The 18,750-nt window shown below is 37.8% G+C and overlaps 2 protein-coding genes across 2 annotated transcripts in view; one reads left to right on the forward strand and one right to left on the reverse strand.

Annotated features, from left to right (window-relative positions):
• Nucleotides 1-13,201, reverse strand: part of NDUFAF2 (NADH:ubiquinone oxidoreductase complex assembly factor 2) — a 184,327-nt gene extending 171,126 nt beyond the window's left edge. The window contains exon 1 of the mRNA XM_027101052.1: nt 12,993-13,201. Within this exon, the coding sequence (XP_026956853.1) occupies nt 12,993-13,119 (127 nt within the window). The 5' untranslated portion in view covers nt 13,120-13,201. The remainder of the gene's footprint in view (nt 1-12,992) is intronic.
• A 119-nt stretch (nt 13,202-13,320) lies between these two features.
• The window catches only part of ERCC8 (ERCC excision repair 8, CSA ubiquitin ligase complex subunit), a 60,565-nt gene continuing 55,135 nt past the window's right edge, over nt 13,321-18,750 (forward strand). The window contains exon 1 of the mRNA XM_027101053.1: nt 13,321-13,456. Within this exon, the coding sequence (XP_026956854.1) occupies nt 13,380-13,456 (77 nt within the window). The 5' untranslated portion in view covers nt 13,321-13,379. The remainder of the gene's footprint in view (nt 13,457-18,750) is intronic.

Genomic DNA, 18,750 nt, shown 5'->3' on the forward strand with positions numbered 1-18,750 from the left:
TTACATGAAACATATTCAGCCTCACTCAGAAATAGATATAACTAGCTTAGTCACTCATTCATTATTAGTTTCCATTTCTGATCAAAAGGTCCCATATTTCCCTGGCAGGGAAAGGCAGAATTGAAGATTATGGTTCCTTAAATTCTTAAAGACAGTATAAAGGATTGCCTGTATGACTGTGAATAATTTCATGCTCCTGTTTCTCTCTTGGACAAAAGTATGACTCTGATGTGATTCCACTGGTATGAGACAGGAATGCAATCAAGGACTACAGGGAAAATGTTGATATTTTCCCCTCACCAAAATACAATTAAGTGTTTAAGTACATGCATGCATACACACACAAACTAAGGAAGTTCAATAAGCAATTGAAATAATCTCAGAGGAAAACACAATTAAGAAATGAAATTTTAAAATGAAGATAAGAAAATGGAAATTCCAACATTCAGAGAACATTAAGATAACCTATGTAAAAAATTAACCATTTTTATTATTTTATATTCAACAAAGGATTTTAAAAGAAGTTCAACTTTTTTCAGGTATTCCTAAACAGAAGGCATGGTTTAAGTAAAATCATAAAACATTTTAGGATATTCTATGAATTTGATGATGTCCATGGTTATGATTATATTATGTTATCTCCAATAACTCAAGACAGAATATTACTTACTGTTAGAAAAATTATATGTATGATCTTTTAAAATTTTGGTCAATTCTTCAAAACATAACTGTCACTTTTATCACTGCATTACTGACTAGGAGTAATCCATAGCATCATTTTGAAATCCTTGTCTTATGACTAGCATTTTATAAAGCAGTAGTGCTGGGTTTATTTGGAAGAAAAAATATAAATTCAATTATTTTAAAGAAAAGATTCCTTCCTCAAACTGGTTCAAAGAAAAATATTTAATAAACTGGCAAGCTACATTTTTCAAGACAATGCTGCCACCTGCTGGAAAAATATTTCCCAAATGTTAGAGTAAAATCACATTCTAAAGAACTATATATCATAATCTTCCAATTACTCACTGAAAAAAAACACACCTTACTTAATAATTCTGACCATTTTATTTTTCTGACTTTTAATAACTATGTCTTAATTGAATACCAATTAACTATGGTTTTCAGTGTATTTAAACACTAAATACAAATAAGTTGAAGTGACATCATCAAAAACAATGCAGCTCTAAAGAGCTAACACCTATCCTTCTCAAACTCTTCCAAAATATAGCAGAGGGAGGAACACTCCCAAATTCATTCTACGAGGCCACCATCACCCTGATACCAAAACCAGACAAAGATGTCACAAAGAAAGAAAACTACAGGCCAATATCACTGATGAACATAGATGCAAAAATCCTCAACAAAATACTAGCAAACAGAATACAACAGAACATTAAAATGATCATTAACCATGATCAAGTGGGGTTTATCCCAGGAATGCAAGAATTCTTCAATATACACAAATCAATCAATGTGATACACCATATTAACAAACTGAAGGGAAAAAACCATATGATCATCTCAATAGATGCAGAAAAAGCTTTCAACAAAACTCAACATCCATTTACGATAAAAACCCTCCAGAAAGTAGGCATAGAGGGAACCTACCTCAACATAATAAAGACCATATATGACAAACCCACAGCCAACTGAAACCATTTCCTCTAAGATCAGGAACAAGACAAGGATGTCCACTCTTACCACTATTATTCAGCATAGCTTTGAAAGGTTTAGCCACAGCAATCAGAGAAGAAAAAGAAATAAAAGGAATCCAAATCGGGAAAGAAGAAATAAAGCTGTCACTCTTTGCAGATGATGTGATACTATACATAGAGAATCCTAAAGATGCTAACAAAAAACTACTAGAGCTAATCAATGAATTTGGTAAAGTAGCAGGATAAAAAATTAATGCACAGATATCTCTTGCATTCCTATACACTAATGATGAAAAATCTGAAAGAGAAATTAAGGAAACACTCCCATTTACCATTATGAAAAAAAGAATAAAATACCTAGGAATAAACCTACCTAAGGAGACAAAGGACCTGTATGCAGAAAACTATAAGACACTGATGAAAGAAATTAAAGATGATACAAACAGATGGAGAGATATACCATGTTCTCGGATTGGAAGAATCAACATTATGAAAATGACTATAATACCCAAAGCAATCTACAGATTCAATGCAATCCCTTTCAAACTACCAATGGCATTCTTCACAGAACTAGAACAAAAAATTTCACAATTTGTATGGATACACAAAAGACCCCAAATAGCGAAAGCAATCTTGAGAAAGAAAAATGGAGCTGGAGGAATCAGGCTCCCAGACTTCAGACTATACTATAAAGCTACAGTAATCAAGACAGTATGGTACTGGCACAAGAATGGAAATATACATCAATGGACCAGGATAGAAAGCCCAGAGATAAACCCACACACATATGGTCACATTATCTTTGATAAAGGAGACAAGAATATACAATGGAGAAAAGACAGTCTCTTCAATAAGTAGTGCTGGGAAAACTGGACAGCTACATGTAAAAGAATGAAATTAGTACACTCCCTAACACCATACACAAAAACAAGCTCAAAATGGATTAAAGACCTAAATGTAAGACCAGACACACTTAGAGGAAAACATAGGCAGAACACTCTATGACATAAATCACAGCAAGATCCTTTTTGACCCCCCTCCTAGAGAAATGGAAATAAAAACAAAAATAAATAAATGGGACCTAATGAAACTTAAAAGCTTTTGCACAGCAAAGGAAACCATAAACAAGACAAAAAGACAATCCTCAGGGCTTCCCTGGTGGCGCAGTGGTTGAGAGTCCGCCTGCCGATGCAGGGGACACGGGTTCATGCCCCGGTCCGGGAAGATCCCACATGCCGTGGATCGGCTGGGCCCGTGAGCCATGGCCGCTGAGCCTGCCTGTCCAGAGCCTGTGCTCTGCAACGGGAGAGGCCACAACAGTGAGAGGCCCACGTACCGCAAAAAAAAAAAAAAAAAAAAAAAAAAGACAACCCTCAGAATGGGAGAAAATATTTGCAAATGAAGCAACTGACAAAGGATTAATCTCCAAAATTTACAAGCAGCTCATGTAGCTCAATATCAAAAAAAAAAAACAACCCAATCCAAAACTGGGCAGAAGACCTAAATAGACACTTCTCCAAAGAAGATATACATATTGCCAACAAACACATGGTACGATGCTCAACATCACTAATCACTAGAGAAATGCAAATCAAAACTACAATGAGGTATCACCTCACACTGGTGAAAATGGCCATCATCAAAAAATCTACAAACAATAAATACTGGAGAGGGTGTGGAGAAAAGGGAACCCTCTTGCACTATTGTTGGGAATGTAAATTGATACAGCCACTATGGAAAACAGTATGGAGGTTCCTTAAAAAACTAAAAATAGAACTACCATATGACCCAGCAATCCCACTACTGGGCATATACCCTGAGAAAACCATAATTCAAAAAGAGTCATGTACCACAATGTTCACTGCAGCTCTACTTACAATAGATGGAACACGAAGCAACCTAAATGTCCATCGACAGATGAATGGATAAAGATGTGGCACATATATACAATGGAATATTATTCAGCCATAAAAAGAACCGAAACTGAATTATTTGTAGTGAGGTGGATGGACCTAGAGTCTGTCATACAGAGTGAAGTAAGTCAGAAAGAGAAAAACAAATACCATATGCTAACACATATATATGGCATCTAAAGGGAGGGATGGTTCTGATGAACCTAGGGGCAGGACAGGAATAAAGATAAAGACGTAGAGAATGGATTTGAGGACATGGGGAGGCAGAAGGGTAAGCTGGGATGATGTGAGAGAGTGGCATGGACTTATATATACTACTAAATGTAAAATAGATAGCTAGTGGGAAGCAGTAGCATAGCACAGTGAGATCAGCTCGGTCCGTTGTGACCATCTGGAGGGGTGGGTTAGGGAGGGTGGGAGGGAGATGCAAGAGGGAGAAGATATGGGGATATATGTATATGTATAGCTGATTCACTTTGTTATAAGGCAGAAACTAACACACCACTGTAAAGCAATTATACTCCAATAAAGATGTTAAAAAAAACATAAAACAATGCAGCTCTATAATCACACGTTAACAGTTGGATGATACAGGTTTTGAATTATCAGATGATGATTCATTCATCCTGAAAGGAAAAAAATATGACTGGGTATCTTTTGGAGTATTTTTTTTTAATAAACTTATTTATTTTACTTATATTTTTGGCTGTGTTGGGTCTTCGTTGCTGTGTGGGGGCTTTCTCTAGTTGCAGCGAGTGGGGGCTACTCTTTGTTGCAGTGCACAGGCTTCTCATTGCAGTGGCTCTCTTGTTGCGGAGTACAGACTCTAGGCACGCAGGCTCTAGAGCGCAGGCTCAGTAGTTGTGGCGCACGGGCTTAGTTGCTCCGCAGCATGTGGGATCTTCCAGGACCAGGGCTTGAACCCGTGTCCCCTGCATTGGCAGGCGGATTCTTAACCACTGTGCCACCAGGGAAGCCCATGACTCGGTATTTTAACAGAAGTTTGATGCCCGCAACTAAGCTAAGTTCAAACTGGAACCACACTAGAAAAGTTATGGAAAAGACAGTCTTATTTCTAATGAGAATATTTTAATCCCTGAAGAATAATTTGGCCCATTTATAATAAATAAAAAGAAAAATATACCTTAATCACTGTTTTAAGATTTTGTAAAACTAAATCATTTCCTACATTTTAAAAAAATCTTGCTTTGTTTTTGCTTTTATAATTCTGGGTCCATAAATATCTCAGTTCATTGAACAGCTATTTTTTGAGTACCTACTCTGTACCCAGGCACATACACATAAAGTTCATTTATGTATTCAAAATGAAACAAACACCTCATGTTTAAGATAAGGATAATAATCCTTAGTTATATGGCTGCTGTAAAGACATGAACTAATCAGTTAACACTCGATGAATGACAGCTATCATTAATGGAACTACTGCTAAAAAGACTGGAGGCTATCGTGAATTGAGAACAAAATGGAAGAAAAAATGTGTTGCTAATTTGTGTTACAAATTAAATATGTAAACTTCAGTTTAAAATTGCCATTGATTTATGTTTACCTCATTTATCTTCCCAAATCCTATTGACTTTATTAAAGAATATAGGATGCAGCTAAACTGGACAAGTGATACAGTTAAACATCAAAAGGTGAGAAACTGAAGCCAATAGACCTGAAATACATAAAACAGATATGTTCTGCATAAAGCAGTGCTGAATAAATATTTGTCACATGAGAAAACTAGTGAATGGTACAAGATGAATGGAAGGCAAAACCAACAATGCTGACTGGTCTGTAAATCAGCACAGACATAACAGGACACACTGGAAAGAATTTCTATGGGTTTTTCCAAAAAGAAGTACTGAGAAAACCCCAATCTTAGAGCAGCAAGTATGAGAGCAAGGGGCAAATAAATGGTAAGGGTCAAGTCAAAGGAATTTGGGAATGCCATCAGTGCTCCTAACAGGAAGGCCTAGTTATCACTGACGTGAAGAGCTTGTAAGACGTCACAAAATAAGATCTTTTTTAAAAGGCTCCAAACAATAGTATGTGCTAAGTATCCCAATGAGCCCCTTCCCTATTTCTCATAGGCAACTACAACTCTGACCTGATACTGACATTCTTAAGATTCCCACTTGCAGGGGATGAAAGTGAAGACATCCTGAGTACTGAGTACAGTTCTCCCAGAGAAATTCTACCAGAACCCTATAGGAAGCCACAGGCCTGTAGCATTCACTCAGGTCTCACTTAGTACAGCCAAGTTCAAGTAAAATGAGGGCTATACTACAAAAGACATCTAAAAAGGTAGGGATAAGAAGACATAAATAACAAAGCATAAAAAATAAGATGACCAAAGATGAAATATACCACTTCTTACAACAAACATGAATGGATTAATGCCATTAAAAAAAAAAAAAGTAACTTTTTGTTAACACCCACTCCCAAAAAAGCAGGGGTGTGTGTGTGAGAGAGATAGAGCAAAAACATAAAGAGGAAACCTATAAACTACAAGAGACTTAAAAAACGTATTAGTGGACTTCCCTGGTGGCGCAGTGGTTAAGAATCCACCTGCCAATGCAGGGGACATGGGTTTGAGCCCTGGTCCGGGAAGATTCCACATGCCGCAGAGCAACTAAGCCTGTGCGCCACAACTACCAAGCCTGCGCTCTACAGACCACAAGCCACAACTACTGAGCCCATGTGCCACAACTACTGAGCCTGTGCTCTAGAGCCTGCGAGTCACAACTACTGAAGCCCACGCGCCACAACTACTGAGGCCGACACGCCTAGAGCCCATGCTCCGCAACAAGAAAAGCCACTGCAATGAGAAGCCCGCGCGCTGCAATGAAGAGTAGCCCCCACTCACCGCAACTAGAGAACGCTGGCGCCCAGCAACAAAGTCCCAATGCAGCCAAAAATAACTAAATAAATTAAAAACAAAAAAAAACCATATTAGTGATCATGATGTAAAGATTTTGTTTGGAGGTCAATTTATACTGACTGCAAAACTAAGTAAACAAATCAACCAATAAATAAGAGCATTTTATAGGACAATCAAGGGAATATGGACAGAATATTTGATGATATTAAGGAATTTTTGATTTCTATATGTGATGATGGTGTTATTGTTATATTTAAAAAAAGGAGTCTGTGTTCAAGGGATATATACTGAAAATATAAATAAACATGATGTTTGGTATTTGCTTCAAAATAAGAGGAGAGTTGGGTGGCAGGGTGTGGAGAAAATAAAATTTAACCATGAGTTGATAACTGTTTAAAGTGAGTGATGGGTACGTGGTGGTTTGTTTTATCATGCTATTTTTTATGTTTGAAATATTTCATAATTCAATAGTTAAAGATAAATGGATAAATAAATAAAATAAATGATTGTCAGGTTAGAAAAAAGGTAAAATCCAACTAATTTTTTTAAAAAGGAAGCACATAGAAATGATATAAAATAACCTTCAATTTTAAAAAAAATTCAATCTTAGATTGACAGACCTCAATATTAAATGATCACCTTTAAAGTGCAGTTTATACCTTTTCTGATTTGGCTTCCCAAGAGTGTTTGGAAACGCCATGTTCAAAGGCCATCTTTTTTTTTTCTTTTAACCAAAAAGCATGAAATGTAAAATTCAGGAAATATTATTATAAACAACGTGTCTGACACACTGATAATCTAGATATATGTGAATCTAAACACACTCATATAAATATAGAAAGTACAGAAAATATAATTTGGCAATAATGCTTTCACTAAAATCTTAGCACAGATTTTTCTTTGCTCACAATTTCTATAAATGTACAAATAATGCCTCATTTAAAAACTGAGCATAAAATGAAAAAAATCTTTTAGCATGTAAGATTTTCTAATAAAATGCTGGAACTTGAATAGGTTTATTTTATAATTATTAAACTGTGAACAGTTTGAAAATCACTGGCAGTAGCCTAGTGTAAACAATTCAATACAAAAAGCCTTAATGAAGGTTATACAATTTTTTAAAATGTGTTCCAAAAATAAATCTACCATGTTTGATGAAATATTTGTCCTGAATTCTAAAAGAAAGCATCGCTGTTACCTACGGTCCACTGATATCCCTGCCTTGCCCCCAACCGATTCCATTTTTGGAACATCAACGTTACAGACTAGATGCAACTCTTAAATAACTACATTCAATTAATTTTAACGCTATTTTTTGAATGCTGAAAATTAAATACTATCTGATTCAACTCCCTGATAGGAAATCATGTAAGCTTTCAGGTTTGAGCTCTCCTAATAGCATAAATATCTAGGCTTGTTATAAAACCATTGATCTAAAGATTAGACTAAAAACAAGTATCACTTTCAAGATGGACTCAAAGGTCATGAATGCCAGCCAGGTAGTTTGGATTTATTCTCAGGTAACAGGAAGCCACTGAAATGCCAGGGTTCCCAAATACTTGTCTCTTTTTTTTTTTTTTTTTTTGCGGTACGCGGGCCTCTCACTGTTGTGGCCTCTCCCGTTGCGAAGCACAGGCTCCGGACGCGCAGGCTCAACAGCCATGGCTCACGGGCCCAGCCACTCTGCAGCATGTGGGATCTTCCCAGACCGGGGTACGAACCCGCGTCCCCTGCATCGGCAGGTGGACTCTCAACCACTGAGCCACCAGGGAAGCCCCCAAATACCTGTCTCTTAATATCATGTTATTATTATTCTTTCCCTGCTTGAATCCAACTATCCCTACAGTTTTAGTGATCACCTCTATTAAGATGGCTTCCAAATTTGTATTTTAATCACTGACATCTTTGGAACTGCAGATCTGAGTATACAATTGCCTGATTATACAGGTGCCCTGTTATAAGCAACAAATTCTATTTACTCTTCCACCAAGCCAAGCCTAAGCCCTGCTTCTCCATTTGCATTAGTCCCTTATAGCCTCTATTTGCATGAATCGGTACACTACCATCCACCAGTTCTCCAGAATTAAAACAATAAAATCAACTTTGGCCTCTCCTCTTTTCTTTCCCCTTCTAACAGTCCAATTCATTACCAAGTCCAAAAGTTTTGTCAAATCAAACTTTTCTTTCCATCACTTCAGTCCAAATAGATCTCTATCCAGGATCACAGTAAACCTAGCGATGCTCCCACCTAACAGAATTTTAGTTCCCTCCCTTTCCCCTCTAGCTCATCTTTCCCAGGGCTTCCAGAGTCATTTCTCTAATAGCTCTAATTATGACACAAACTTTTCTCTGTTGAAAAGCTTTCAATGGCTACCTACCACCTACAGAATGAAGCATAAATTTCAAACCTATGCAAGGCCTTTTATAATCTGACCTTGTCTATCCCCTCACTAGAACAGCTTCTATTGTTCTTCTACTCTGAAGTCTACCCACATGGGACAACCTTCTAATCTCTGTGGTATTTCCTATCCCTTCCAGGTGCCAACCAGAAATACTTTTCTACCACTCTTTGTGAAATCGTATTTATCCTTCAAGGTGCTGATCAAATGTTTCCAGCTACTTATCTCCCTAAATTCTCCCAGCTACAATCAAACATAAGGCACTCTCTTCTTTTTCTAGCACAGCCCTAACAGTCTGAAAGTTGCTTCTTATAAAAAGGTAAACATTTACCCTCTGATCTAAGTTCTGAGTTAAAAGGCTATACAGATGAGCCTAATCCTTTCCTTTTATCTTTTTTAAAATTTGGCTGTGTCGGGTCTTAGTTGCGGCATGCTGAATCTTTCATCGTGGTGTGCAGGCTTCTCTCTAGTTGTGGTGTGTGGGCTCTGTAGTTGCGGCACTTGGGCTCTCTAGTTGTGGCACAGGGGCTCAGTAGTTGCAGTGCATGGGCTTAGTTGTCCTGTGGCATGTGGGATCTTAGTTTGCCAACCAGGGATTGAACCTGCATCCCCTGAATTGGAAAGCAGATTCTTAACCTCTGGGCCACCAGGTAAGTCCCAAGCCTAATCCTTTTCTATACCACAATTTTTCATATACTTGAAGTTCCTCGTAAATCTTCTCTTCAAAGGGTAAACCTCCTCAAGACTCACAGCTAATAATATTCACATATATAATTTCCAGAAAATTTTATCATCATAACTATCCCTGTCTGGACACTAGATTTTCAAGCATCTCTCCTAAACTGTGGTGTCCAGAACCAAACACAATACTCCAAACAGGTGTTTTTGCATATTATGCATAATATTCACCCCACCCCCAAAATCCGGACATTCACAATGTCAATTAGCAAATAACAACTCAAAATAGTTCTTCAGTTAACAAATTTGTTAGTTTTAGGGGGGTAGATGTTTAATAAACGTGCAAAAGGAGGTGAAAATAATGAAACAAGGTTCAAAGAGGTTCCAGTCAGAATCAAGTATACAAATACAAGAATTTATCTTAGAAAGGAAGAGAATTACCTTTTGAAACATGAGATAAATGGAATCGTATGGATAAAAACTCAGGGAAATTACAAATAAGAAGGGTGCAATAACTAAGGAATTTTCTAGATCAAGTTTGAGGAATCTTCTACTAAATAATCTACTATAGAGCAAGCAAACTTTCAATAAAAAGATGTCAATCAACACTTTGCTATTAAAAATGCCGAGTACATGCTATACTCATAATCTTTTTATCCTGAAATGCCAATATGCTTTTTTAAAAAAAGTTAAAATTTCCACAGTTCTAAACTTAAGTTCAGCTGACTAGACAATACTCAAGACTTATTTTGAATTACATAACAACAGATTTTCTTTTATTAAATAAAACCCTACGTGGAAAATATAGTAGTTCTTTGATGACTGGCACCACAGTAATTAACTGAATTAAAAGAAAAATTAATTTCCTCTAAAGGGTTCTTAAACACTCTTCATTGATGGTGTTCAATTATGCAACTCAAAGAAAACTCAAGGAGACCTCTAAAGAACCACCTTTCATATCAAGGAAATAGAAAAGTTAGATGACTTATTTTTTGAAAACTTGCTTGAAAACAAACTAAAAATATTTTCCCTTGCTTTATAGTAGAAGGCTTAGGAAATGTGTAATGGTACTTATAGACTGTATAACACATCTGTACCACAGCCCTCAATTATCTAAGAACTGAGACACACAGAGACATTAGACAGCAGCATGCATTGATTCTACTACATCATTGGTAAAAGCCTGATTTTCTCACAATCAAGAGTACATGGATTCAAAATATCAAGCTAATTGAAGCATAAATTGGCATAAGCACTTTGGAAAACAACTTGGTATTATAATAATAAAATTATAAGATAAACATTACCTGTGACTCACAAATTATACCATTTTAGAATACACATGATTTTGTTAATTTAAGTCTTTCTTTAATGATACTGTATTTTCAATGAAATGAAATTAATACAAATTTTTTTTTAATGGTCAAAAGATTTGAACAGATACTTCACCAAAGATCCATGGATGGCAAATAAGCACATGAAAAGATTCTCAACATCCTCAGTCATTAGGAAAATGAAAATTAAAACCATGAGATAACACTATCTACCTATTAGAATGTCTAAAATAAAAATAAAAACAAAAAAACTGACAAAACCAAGTGCTGATGAGAATGTGAAACTAGAACTTTCATGTGTTGCTGGCAGGAATGAAAAATGGTACAACCAGTTTGGAAAACAGTTTGGTAGTTTCTTACAAAGTTAGTTATATATACATTTACCCACAACTCAGCAATTCCACTCCTAGCTGTTCACCCTAGAGAAATTATGTTCACACAAAATCCTATATGTGAACGTTTATAGAGGCTTTTTGCACAATCACCAAAAACAGTAGAAACAACCTAAATGTCCTTCAGCTGCTGAACAGATAAACTGTGGTAAACCCATATAATGGAAGGGAATACTACTTAGTAACAAAAAGGAACTACTGATACATGGATAAATCTCAACTGCATTATGCCATGTGAAATAAACTAGACTCAAAAGACTGCATCTTGTATTCAATATAGCTCCATTTATTATACATGATGTTCTGGAAAAGGCAAAACTGTAGGAACGTAAAACCGATCGGTGGGTGTCAAGGGCAGGGTGAGGGAATGAAATATTAAGGGGTAGGAGGGACTTTTGGGGGTGATGGAACTGTTCTATATCTTGACTGTGGTGATACATGAGAGTATGCATTTTTCAAAAATCATAAAACCATACACCAAAAAGGATGAACGTTACTGTATGTAAATTATACTTCAATTTAAAAAGGTCAATCTGATGTTTTTCGTATTTTTTTAACGTTACCTGACAACTTATGGAAAAGAAACATTTTTCTCTCTGCTTCCTCTGTCAAGAAACACTTCACCACCATTCTAGGTTCTTTGTGGACTTTTAAGACTTATTTCCTGCCCTGATAGAGTTTAAATGCTCATTAGGGAAAGAAGTCTAAGATATTAAAATAAGTTACAGAAAAGGGCTAGGCAAAACAATTTTGAGTAATAAATCAAGGAATACCCTTTACATATGCTCTACGAAGAAGAAATGCCCTCTGTCAAGAGTTACGGGAAATGAATGGAACACAACTTTTAAAGGTCTTAGTGTTTCTCAATATTATTGCTATTATTATTATCTCTAACTTTCAAGTGAGGATACTGAGACCTGCGGAGGACAAATACTTTGTCTGTGATCCCTCAGTTATTAGATCTCAAAGTTGAGATTCTAACCCATGCCTTTCTGACCCCAAAGCCCGAGATCTTTTGCATCGCGGCGCTGGAACAACACAGAAGAGTTTACCACGACTGCCACGTGGTGTGATCTCAAAGACCAGCAACGGCCCCTACCTCCCCAAACATCAAGACTTCGCAAGATTCCTGCACAGAAACACGGTTAGCGCCCTGTATCTTCAAGTCAGCGCAACAGGGTCTTGGGAGTGTAAACTCATGGGAAAGGTAACGTGGAGCCTTGCGGGGATCTCTTTTCCATACAGTCAGCGTGCATGGCCCTACTTCTGACAGTTTTGGCCTTGAGGAAGGTGACGCCTGGGGCCAACGCCGGAGCCACTGAAAAAGGTCAACACCACGAAAGAGGAGAGCGGAGGCGCTCAAAATACACCTCTTCAATTACCCCGCGCCAGCCTGGTCGCAAGAGGGTCACGGGAGGAGGAAAGGCACTTCCCTACCCCTCCCGGGAACCTTTGGTAAAAGACGTCCGTGGACTTGTCCCCGTCTACGTCGCCCGACCTCAAGGACCCACACTGAGGGGGGCAGAGGGGGCGGTCCTCCGCTGGCGGGGCTCTCGGCGATGGGAGATACAACGCTAGCGTTGTATGCGTTCACCGACAGCCCGTCTGAAAGCCAGCGGCCAGAGTAGAGAGGGTTGTGGGGAGAACGAACTCGGGTTGTCTACTCTGGTGATTACAAGTGCCGCACATCGTTTTTCGACACCCCAACCGCTGCCCTAGCTCTCATCTCACCTCTCCAGTTCTTGTACTCTGGGATATAGTAGTATTTGTTCCCGAACAGGTCTGTGCCCACTTGCTCCTTCACTTCCTTTGACAGCGCTCTCCACAAGACATGGAACAAATTCTGAGACCAACCCATGCCTTCCCACCGGCTCCAGCGCGGGTCGTGCCGTGACCTGCCGAGGTTCCCTGAGACCAAAGCGAGAAAGCCCAGGCAGCCGACCCAGCCCACCTGCTCAGAGGAGTCCCACCCACCTCCTTCCGTACACCCTCAAGTAACGACGCTCTCCATTGGCCGGATGGCATCATGCTTGACCAATGGGAGACTCCGCTCTACACCCCAGCCTCAGTGTTCTGTCATGGCGCCGTCCAGTTCGCAAGCCGGTGTGAAGGGACGGGATGCTAGGGTTTTTGTTGGCACGACAAGCGGGTTTGGACGACCCTGTTCGCCTTCGGAGAGCGGAGTCCACACGGAGGTAAAGAAAACCTTATTCTTTTATCTAATATTCAGGTTAAATTCTGGGCCAATGGGGCTTCCCTGGTGGCGCAGTGGTTGAGAGTCCGCTTGCCGATGCAGGGGGCACGGGTTCGTGCCTCGGTCCGGGAAGATCCCACATGCCGCGGAGCGGCTAGGCTCGTGAGCCATGGCCGCTGAGCCTGCGCATCCGGAGCCTGTGCTCCGCAACGGGAGAGGCCACAACAGTGAGAGGCCCGCGTACCACCAAAAAAAAAAAAAAAAAAAATTTGGGCCAATGGCTGTGTTAGCTTTGCCTCACACTTGGCCGCCTCATTACCACTTTTCTCCACCACAACTGGGCTTTACTCTTCTGTTCTGTGGCTCGAGAAAATAGGATAGGTTTTATATACCTGTGGGCAGGTGGGTGCGCACGCGGGCTCGAGTGAGGGCGCTATAAATCTAAATGAGGATATTTTCATTTTACTTTATTCCTTCGCCCCGATTCCCAAGGAATAACTATCTTCCAAGAATTCGTTCTTTCATTTAGTCAACGTATTTAGTGAGCTGTTACTATGTGACAAGCAATATGTTAAAGGCGGAGCATAGGCCAGGAACTGAACAAAGTTTAGCATGACTAGAGCAGAGAATTGTGGAGAGAGGGCCATTGACAAGAGATGAAGCTGGAGAAGTAGGGGAGGCTAGATGGGGAAGAGTCTTGTATGCTTGGTTAAGTGGTAAGAAGATGAGAATAAGGTGACAACTGTTGCATTTTGTCATCTGCTTAGAGAATGGATTGAAGTTGAGAGCAGGATTGGGAGCCAAGTTAGGTAACTGTTGCAAGGAGAGAGTTGATGGAAGCCCAAGCCAGGGACGTGGCAGTTGGGGCCAAGAGGGTGAAGATATTTGAAAAAAATCTAAGAAATAGTATCAACCAGCCATGGAGATTAACTGGATGTAATGAATGATGAAAAAGGAAAAGTCTGCAATGATTCCCAGCTATGTGCCTTGTATGTCAGGGTGAATGATGGTAACATCTCTCCCCAAAGAGGGAGCAAGTTTTACTTTAATTTTGTTCATATTGACTTTTCCCATATTGCTTTCAAGGAACTTGTGGAGATTTCACTTGGAGAGTGCAGGACACAGTTGCATATAGTATATGTTTGATGCTCAGGAGAAATTTAGATTGTTTAATGCAAGATGATACGTGAAGTGAGGAGGACATAAGATCACCCAGGCACTATTTGTGGAGTAAGAAGAGAGAAGCAGTTCAGTGATTACAAACCTGAAAAATACCAACACTTAAAGTTAGGCAGAAGATGAGACTGCAGAAGAACTGAAAAGGAGTAACCAGAGGGATTGAAGGCAAACTAGGGTGGTGAGGTATCATGGATGCTGAGGGAAGACTGTTTGAAGAGGGAGCCATCAAATGTGTCAGTTGCTGCCCCCGAATCCCTTCTTTGCTCTCAATGGTTCTCCATCTCATTATTCTGCTCTGTTTTCTTCATTCAATTTATTGCCACTGAAATTGTATTTTATACTTATTTTTTTTACTGGTATATTGTCTTCTAAAACCCTGTATTCCCATTGCCTAGAAGAGGGTTTGGCACAATTTGTATGATGTTTTGTGTTCTAAGATGTATTATCCTTACATTTTAGTATTATGCTTTTAGAATGGGTAAATATATTTCTAGATAGTACATACAGTTTTAACTAAATAAGAGAGTATTAATTTTTTTACCATGTTTTGGTTAGTTTTAAGCATGATTGGGGTTGCATCTCCTACTGTCCTCCAACCCCCGTTAGTGCACAGTTGACAGTAATTCCTTTTCAGCTAGGTCATCCACTTTAACAAAAGCATACAGGCATATCCAGAGTTTTTTATTCCAGTAACTGCAAGAAATCAAGCAAAATTCGTATGTATCAAAATTTGTTAGTCTGCCTAAATTTGTCAGTCTGCTTTGACTATGTGGCTTGTTTCCATCAAGTAGTTCTGCAATTCTTCCCTAATGATCAGCGAAGTAAAGTTTGGAAAATGAGTGACATTGTCCATTATCTTTAATTTCAGTGACAGTAGCGGTACTTTTTTGAAAAGAAGCAGCATTATTCTTTTTTCCCTCATATGACCAGAGGTCTTATCATATCAGTAGTAATGTAAATCGTGTGCACCACTGAGTGTCTGAAAAATTTGGTTTCTTGTTGTCTTTTAATTCCAAAAAGTCCTTGGTCTGAGGAAGCAACTAAGTATAGCTCTTTAGCACAGTCAAAATTCTGTGACCTAAACCTCTTACTTCATTAGAAGAAATAAAAATTCAAAACAGTGAAGGTTTCCTAACCAAATTGCCAGATTAATCCATCTTTAAATAGATTTCATTTCCTCTGTAAAACATTGATTCCCCAAGCATACTTAACCTTTCTGGTTACAAACCTGTACTCTAGTAATCTCATGCACATCTCTCCCACCAATTGCTTTGTGTGCTTATCAAAAGTCATTATTTCTCCCTAACCCTATTAATGCTAGTTTTATTTATTATTCTGATGATGTCATTTTAGTGGGAGCTGATGAAGTATGAATACAAAAGTTGCTATTCTTATAAAACTAAATGGACCACTTTTGAAATAGTGCAAACAAATGGCTTAAAACAAAATGAGATATGATTGAGACAGTTATTATAAAAGATTTGGGGAAAGTGTAAAAAGATGAAACAGTCTTTTTCAACTTTGCCAGAATATTTAAAATAACATAGGGTATTTGGAAAAAATCCTCATGCTATCGTTCCAACCCCATGTATTCTAGTCTAATTGGTCTAGGACACTGGAATTTTTTAAAGCGCCCTAGCTGATTGTAATGTATAGCTAGAAATGAGAATCATTGCTTAAGAAAGACTCCACATTCAATTGCTTTGCATATGTCTTAGATTCCATATTCAGTTGCTTTGTATATGTCTTAAATTTTCACCCAACTAAAATATATAAATTAATAAATAAAAAACAAATTTTAACAATCCTTGAAAATCATAGACTATATATAATATGTGTATGGTTTATGGAAGAAAGATGTTATGGCCCTCTGTTCAGCACATTTCATTCTTCTTCAAAAAATTAGCTAATATTCAGACAGTCTTTGCTTTGCATAGTAGTGCACATCCATAAAACTGATTGTGTAAGCTAAAACCTATGCAAAGTTATCTTAATAATTAGTGCGGAAAATTCAAATTGTTCTGTGACCTTTAAAAAAATATTTTGAAGCACTAGAAGTCACTATCAGTTATCTGTGTAACGTAAAATATTAGAAATGATGAGAACCAAAGTATATTTCTTTGTTTAAAAAAAAAAACTTGTCAAGAATAGTTTGAGCAGTGCTTGTCTTCTCATTGAACAACTTACAAGTTGAGCATCTTTTCTTTACCTTGGCTAATTATCACACGCCTTTCTAAATTTGTGTCAGATTCCAACATTTTATCCTTTACATTCTCAATGGCTTGAAATATCTCTGAGAGTTCTCTTTATTTATTTATGTATTTATTTATTGCCATGTGGTGCGGCATGCAGGATCTTAGTTCCCCGACCAGGGATCGAACCTGTGCCCCCTGCATTGGGAGTGCAGAGTCTTGACCACTGGACCACCAGGGAAGTCCTTGAGAGTTCTTTTAATGTGAAGATTTCTGCCAGCATCACTTCTTCTGGGACATATTCAGCCTTTTCATCGCAAACACTTTACCTCATTTATGTCGATAAGTTCACCTTCATTGATCTCTTCAGTCTGCATATCTAGAGTTTCTAAAATGGCAGCAATGTCAACATTCCGCAGTGAGCTATTTCTTTTGTAATTCCATTTACATTCAATTTGAGTTTCACTTCCAGTATCATCACTTTGTGTTGCTTTTGTGCACTTTAATTATGTTTGCTAATTCCCCCATTCAGTTATCCATTTTTGTGGAATTCCTTGTGGGTTTATCTCAGGGGCACAGAGGTAACAAAACTAAATGCTGTGTGTGAACTGAATAACAAATGCACAGTGATCATCTGCAGACTTTGAAAGAAGTCATGCAAAGTGCTCACTAATTTTAATGTACATGTTATTTTCATAGTAGCTTGTGGACTGAAAAGCAAGTATTGAACACTGCGCTTTTTACTCACAGTTAATATACCATGGTAACTGAGATTTGAACCATGTTGTCGTGGTCTGGTATTAACTAAATCATGGTAACTGAAATTCGTGTGTATCAGACAATGCAAAATAAGAACTACTTGTATATTTAAGTTAAACTGTTTAAGGTAGTTTTTTTTTAAGATTCCCCTCTTTAATGATATTTTAGCTTAACTAAACAAATACAGTCCTATTTTATTCAAAGAAGATGTCTACTGTCATTTGCCCTAGTTTCTTCCTTGTCGTTGACTACAGGCAAAGACATGAACACTAAAATGCAATGTTTATAATTCATACCCTCCTTTTTTATTTTATAACTCTACTGAGGTACAATGATATACACTAAACTGCACATTAGAGTATACAATTTGATGAGTTTTGACATATATATACACTTTTGATACCATCACCATAATCAAGATAACAATCATCCATAAGCCCCAAAATTTCATCAAGACTGTAATCCCTTTCTCCCTTCTTTCCCTGTTTCACATTCTTTCTACTCCAGGAAACTACCGATCTGCTTTCTGTCACTATTGATTAGTTTGTATATTTCAGAATTTTTTATAAATGAAATTATTTTTTCTTAGCGTTCTTTCACTCAGAATAATTATTTTGAAATTTCTCCATCCTGTTGCATGTATCCATTCTTTTATTGCTGAGGAGTTTTCCATTTTGTGGATATACCATGACTCGTTATCCATTCATTTGTTGATGGGCATTTGAGTTGTTTTGGGACTAGTACATGTAAAGTTGCTCTAAAGATTCATGCACAAGTCTTTGTATGGGCATATGCTTTTATTTCTCTTGGGTGAATACCTGGCAGTGGAATGACTAGGTATATGTTTCACTTTTTAAGAAACTGACAGTTCTCTAAAAGCTTACATTCCTATCAGCAGTGAATGGAAGTACTGATTGCTTCACATTTTTATTTACCTGTTCCTGCTTTCTTTTGGGTTATTTGAACATTATTTAATACTCTGTTTTAATTTATCTATTGTGATTTTGACTATATCTCTTTGTATAGTATTTTTTAGTTATTGCTCTAGGAATTGTAAAACACCTACTTAACTTCATTTTCTACTTAGAATCAATATTTTACTCCTTCATTTGGTATATTGAAACTTTATCACCCTTTACCTTCCACCATATGTGGTGTTGTCTTA

The sequence above is a fragment of the Aethalodelphis obliquidens genome, unplaced genomic scaffold, assembly GCF_003676395.1.
Source record: "Aethalodelphis obliquidens isolate GAN/ISIS:26980383/991018 unplaced genomic scaffold, ASM367639v1 scaffold4, whole genome shotgun sequence".
Taxonomy (NCBI): domain Eukaryota; kingdom Metazoa; phylum Chordata; class Mammalia; order Artiodactyla; family Delphinidae; genus Aethalodelphis; species Aethalodelphis obliquidens.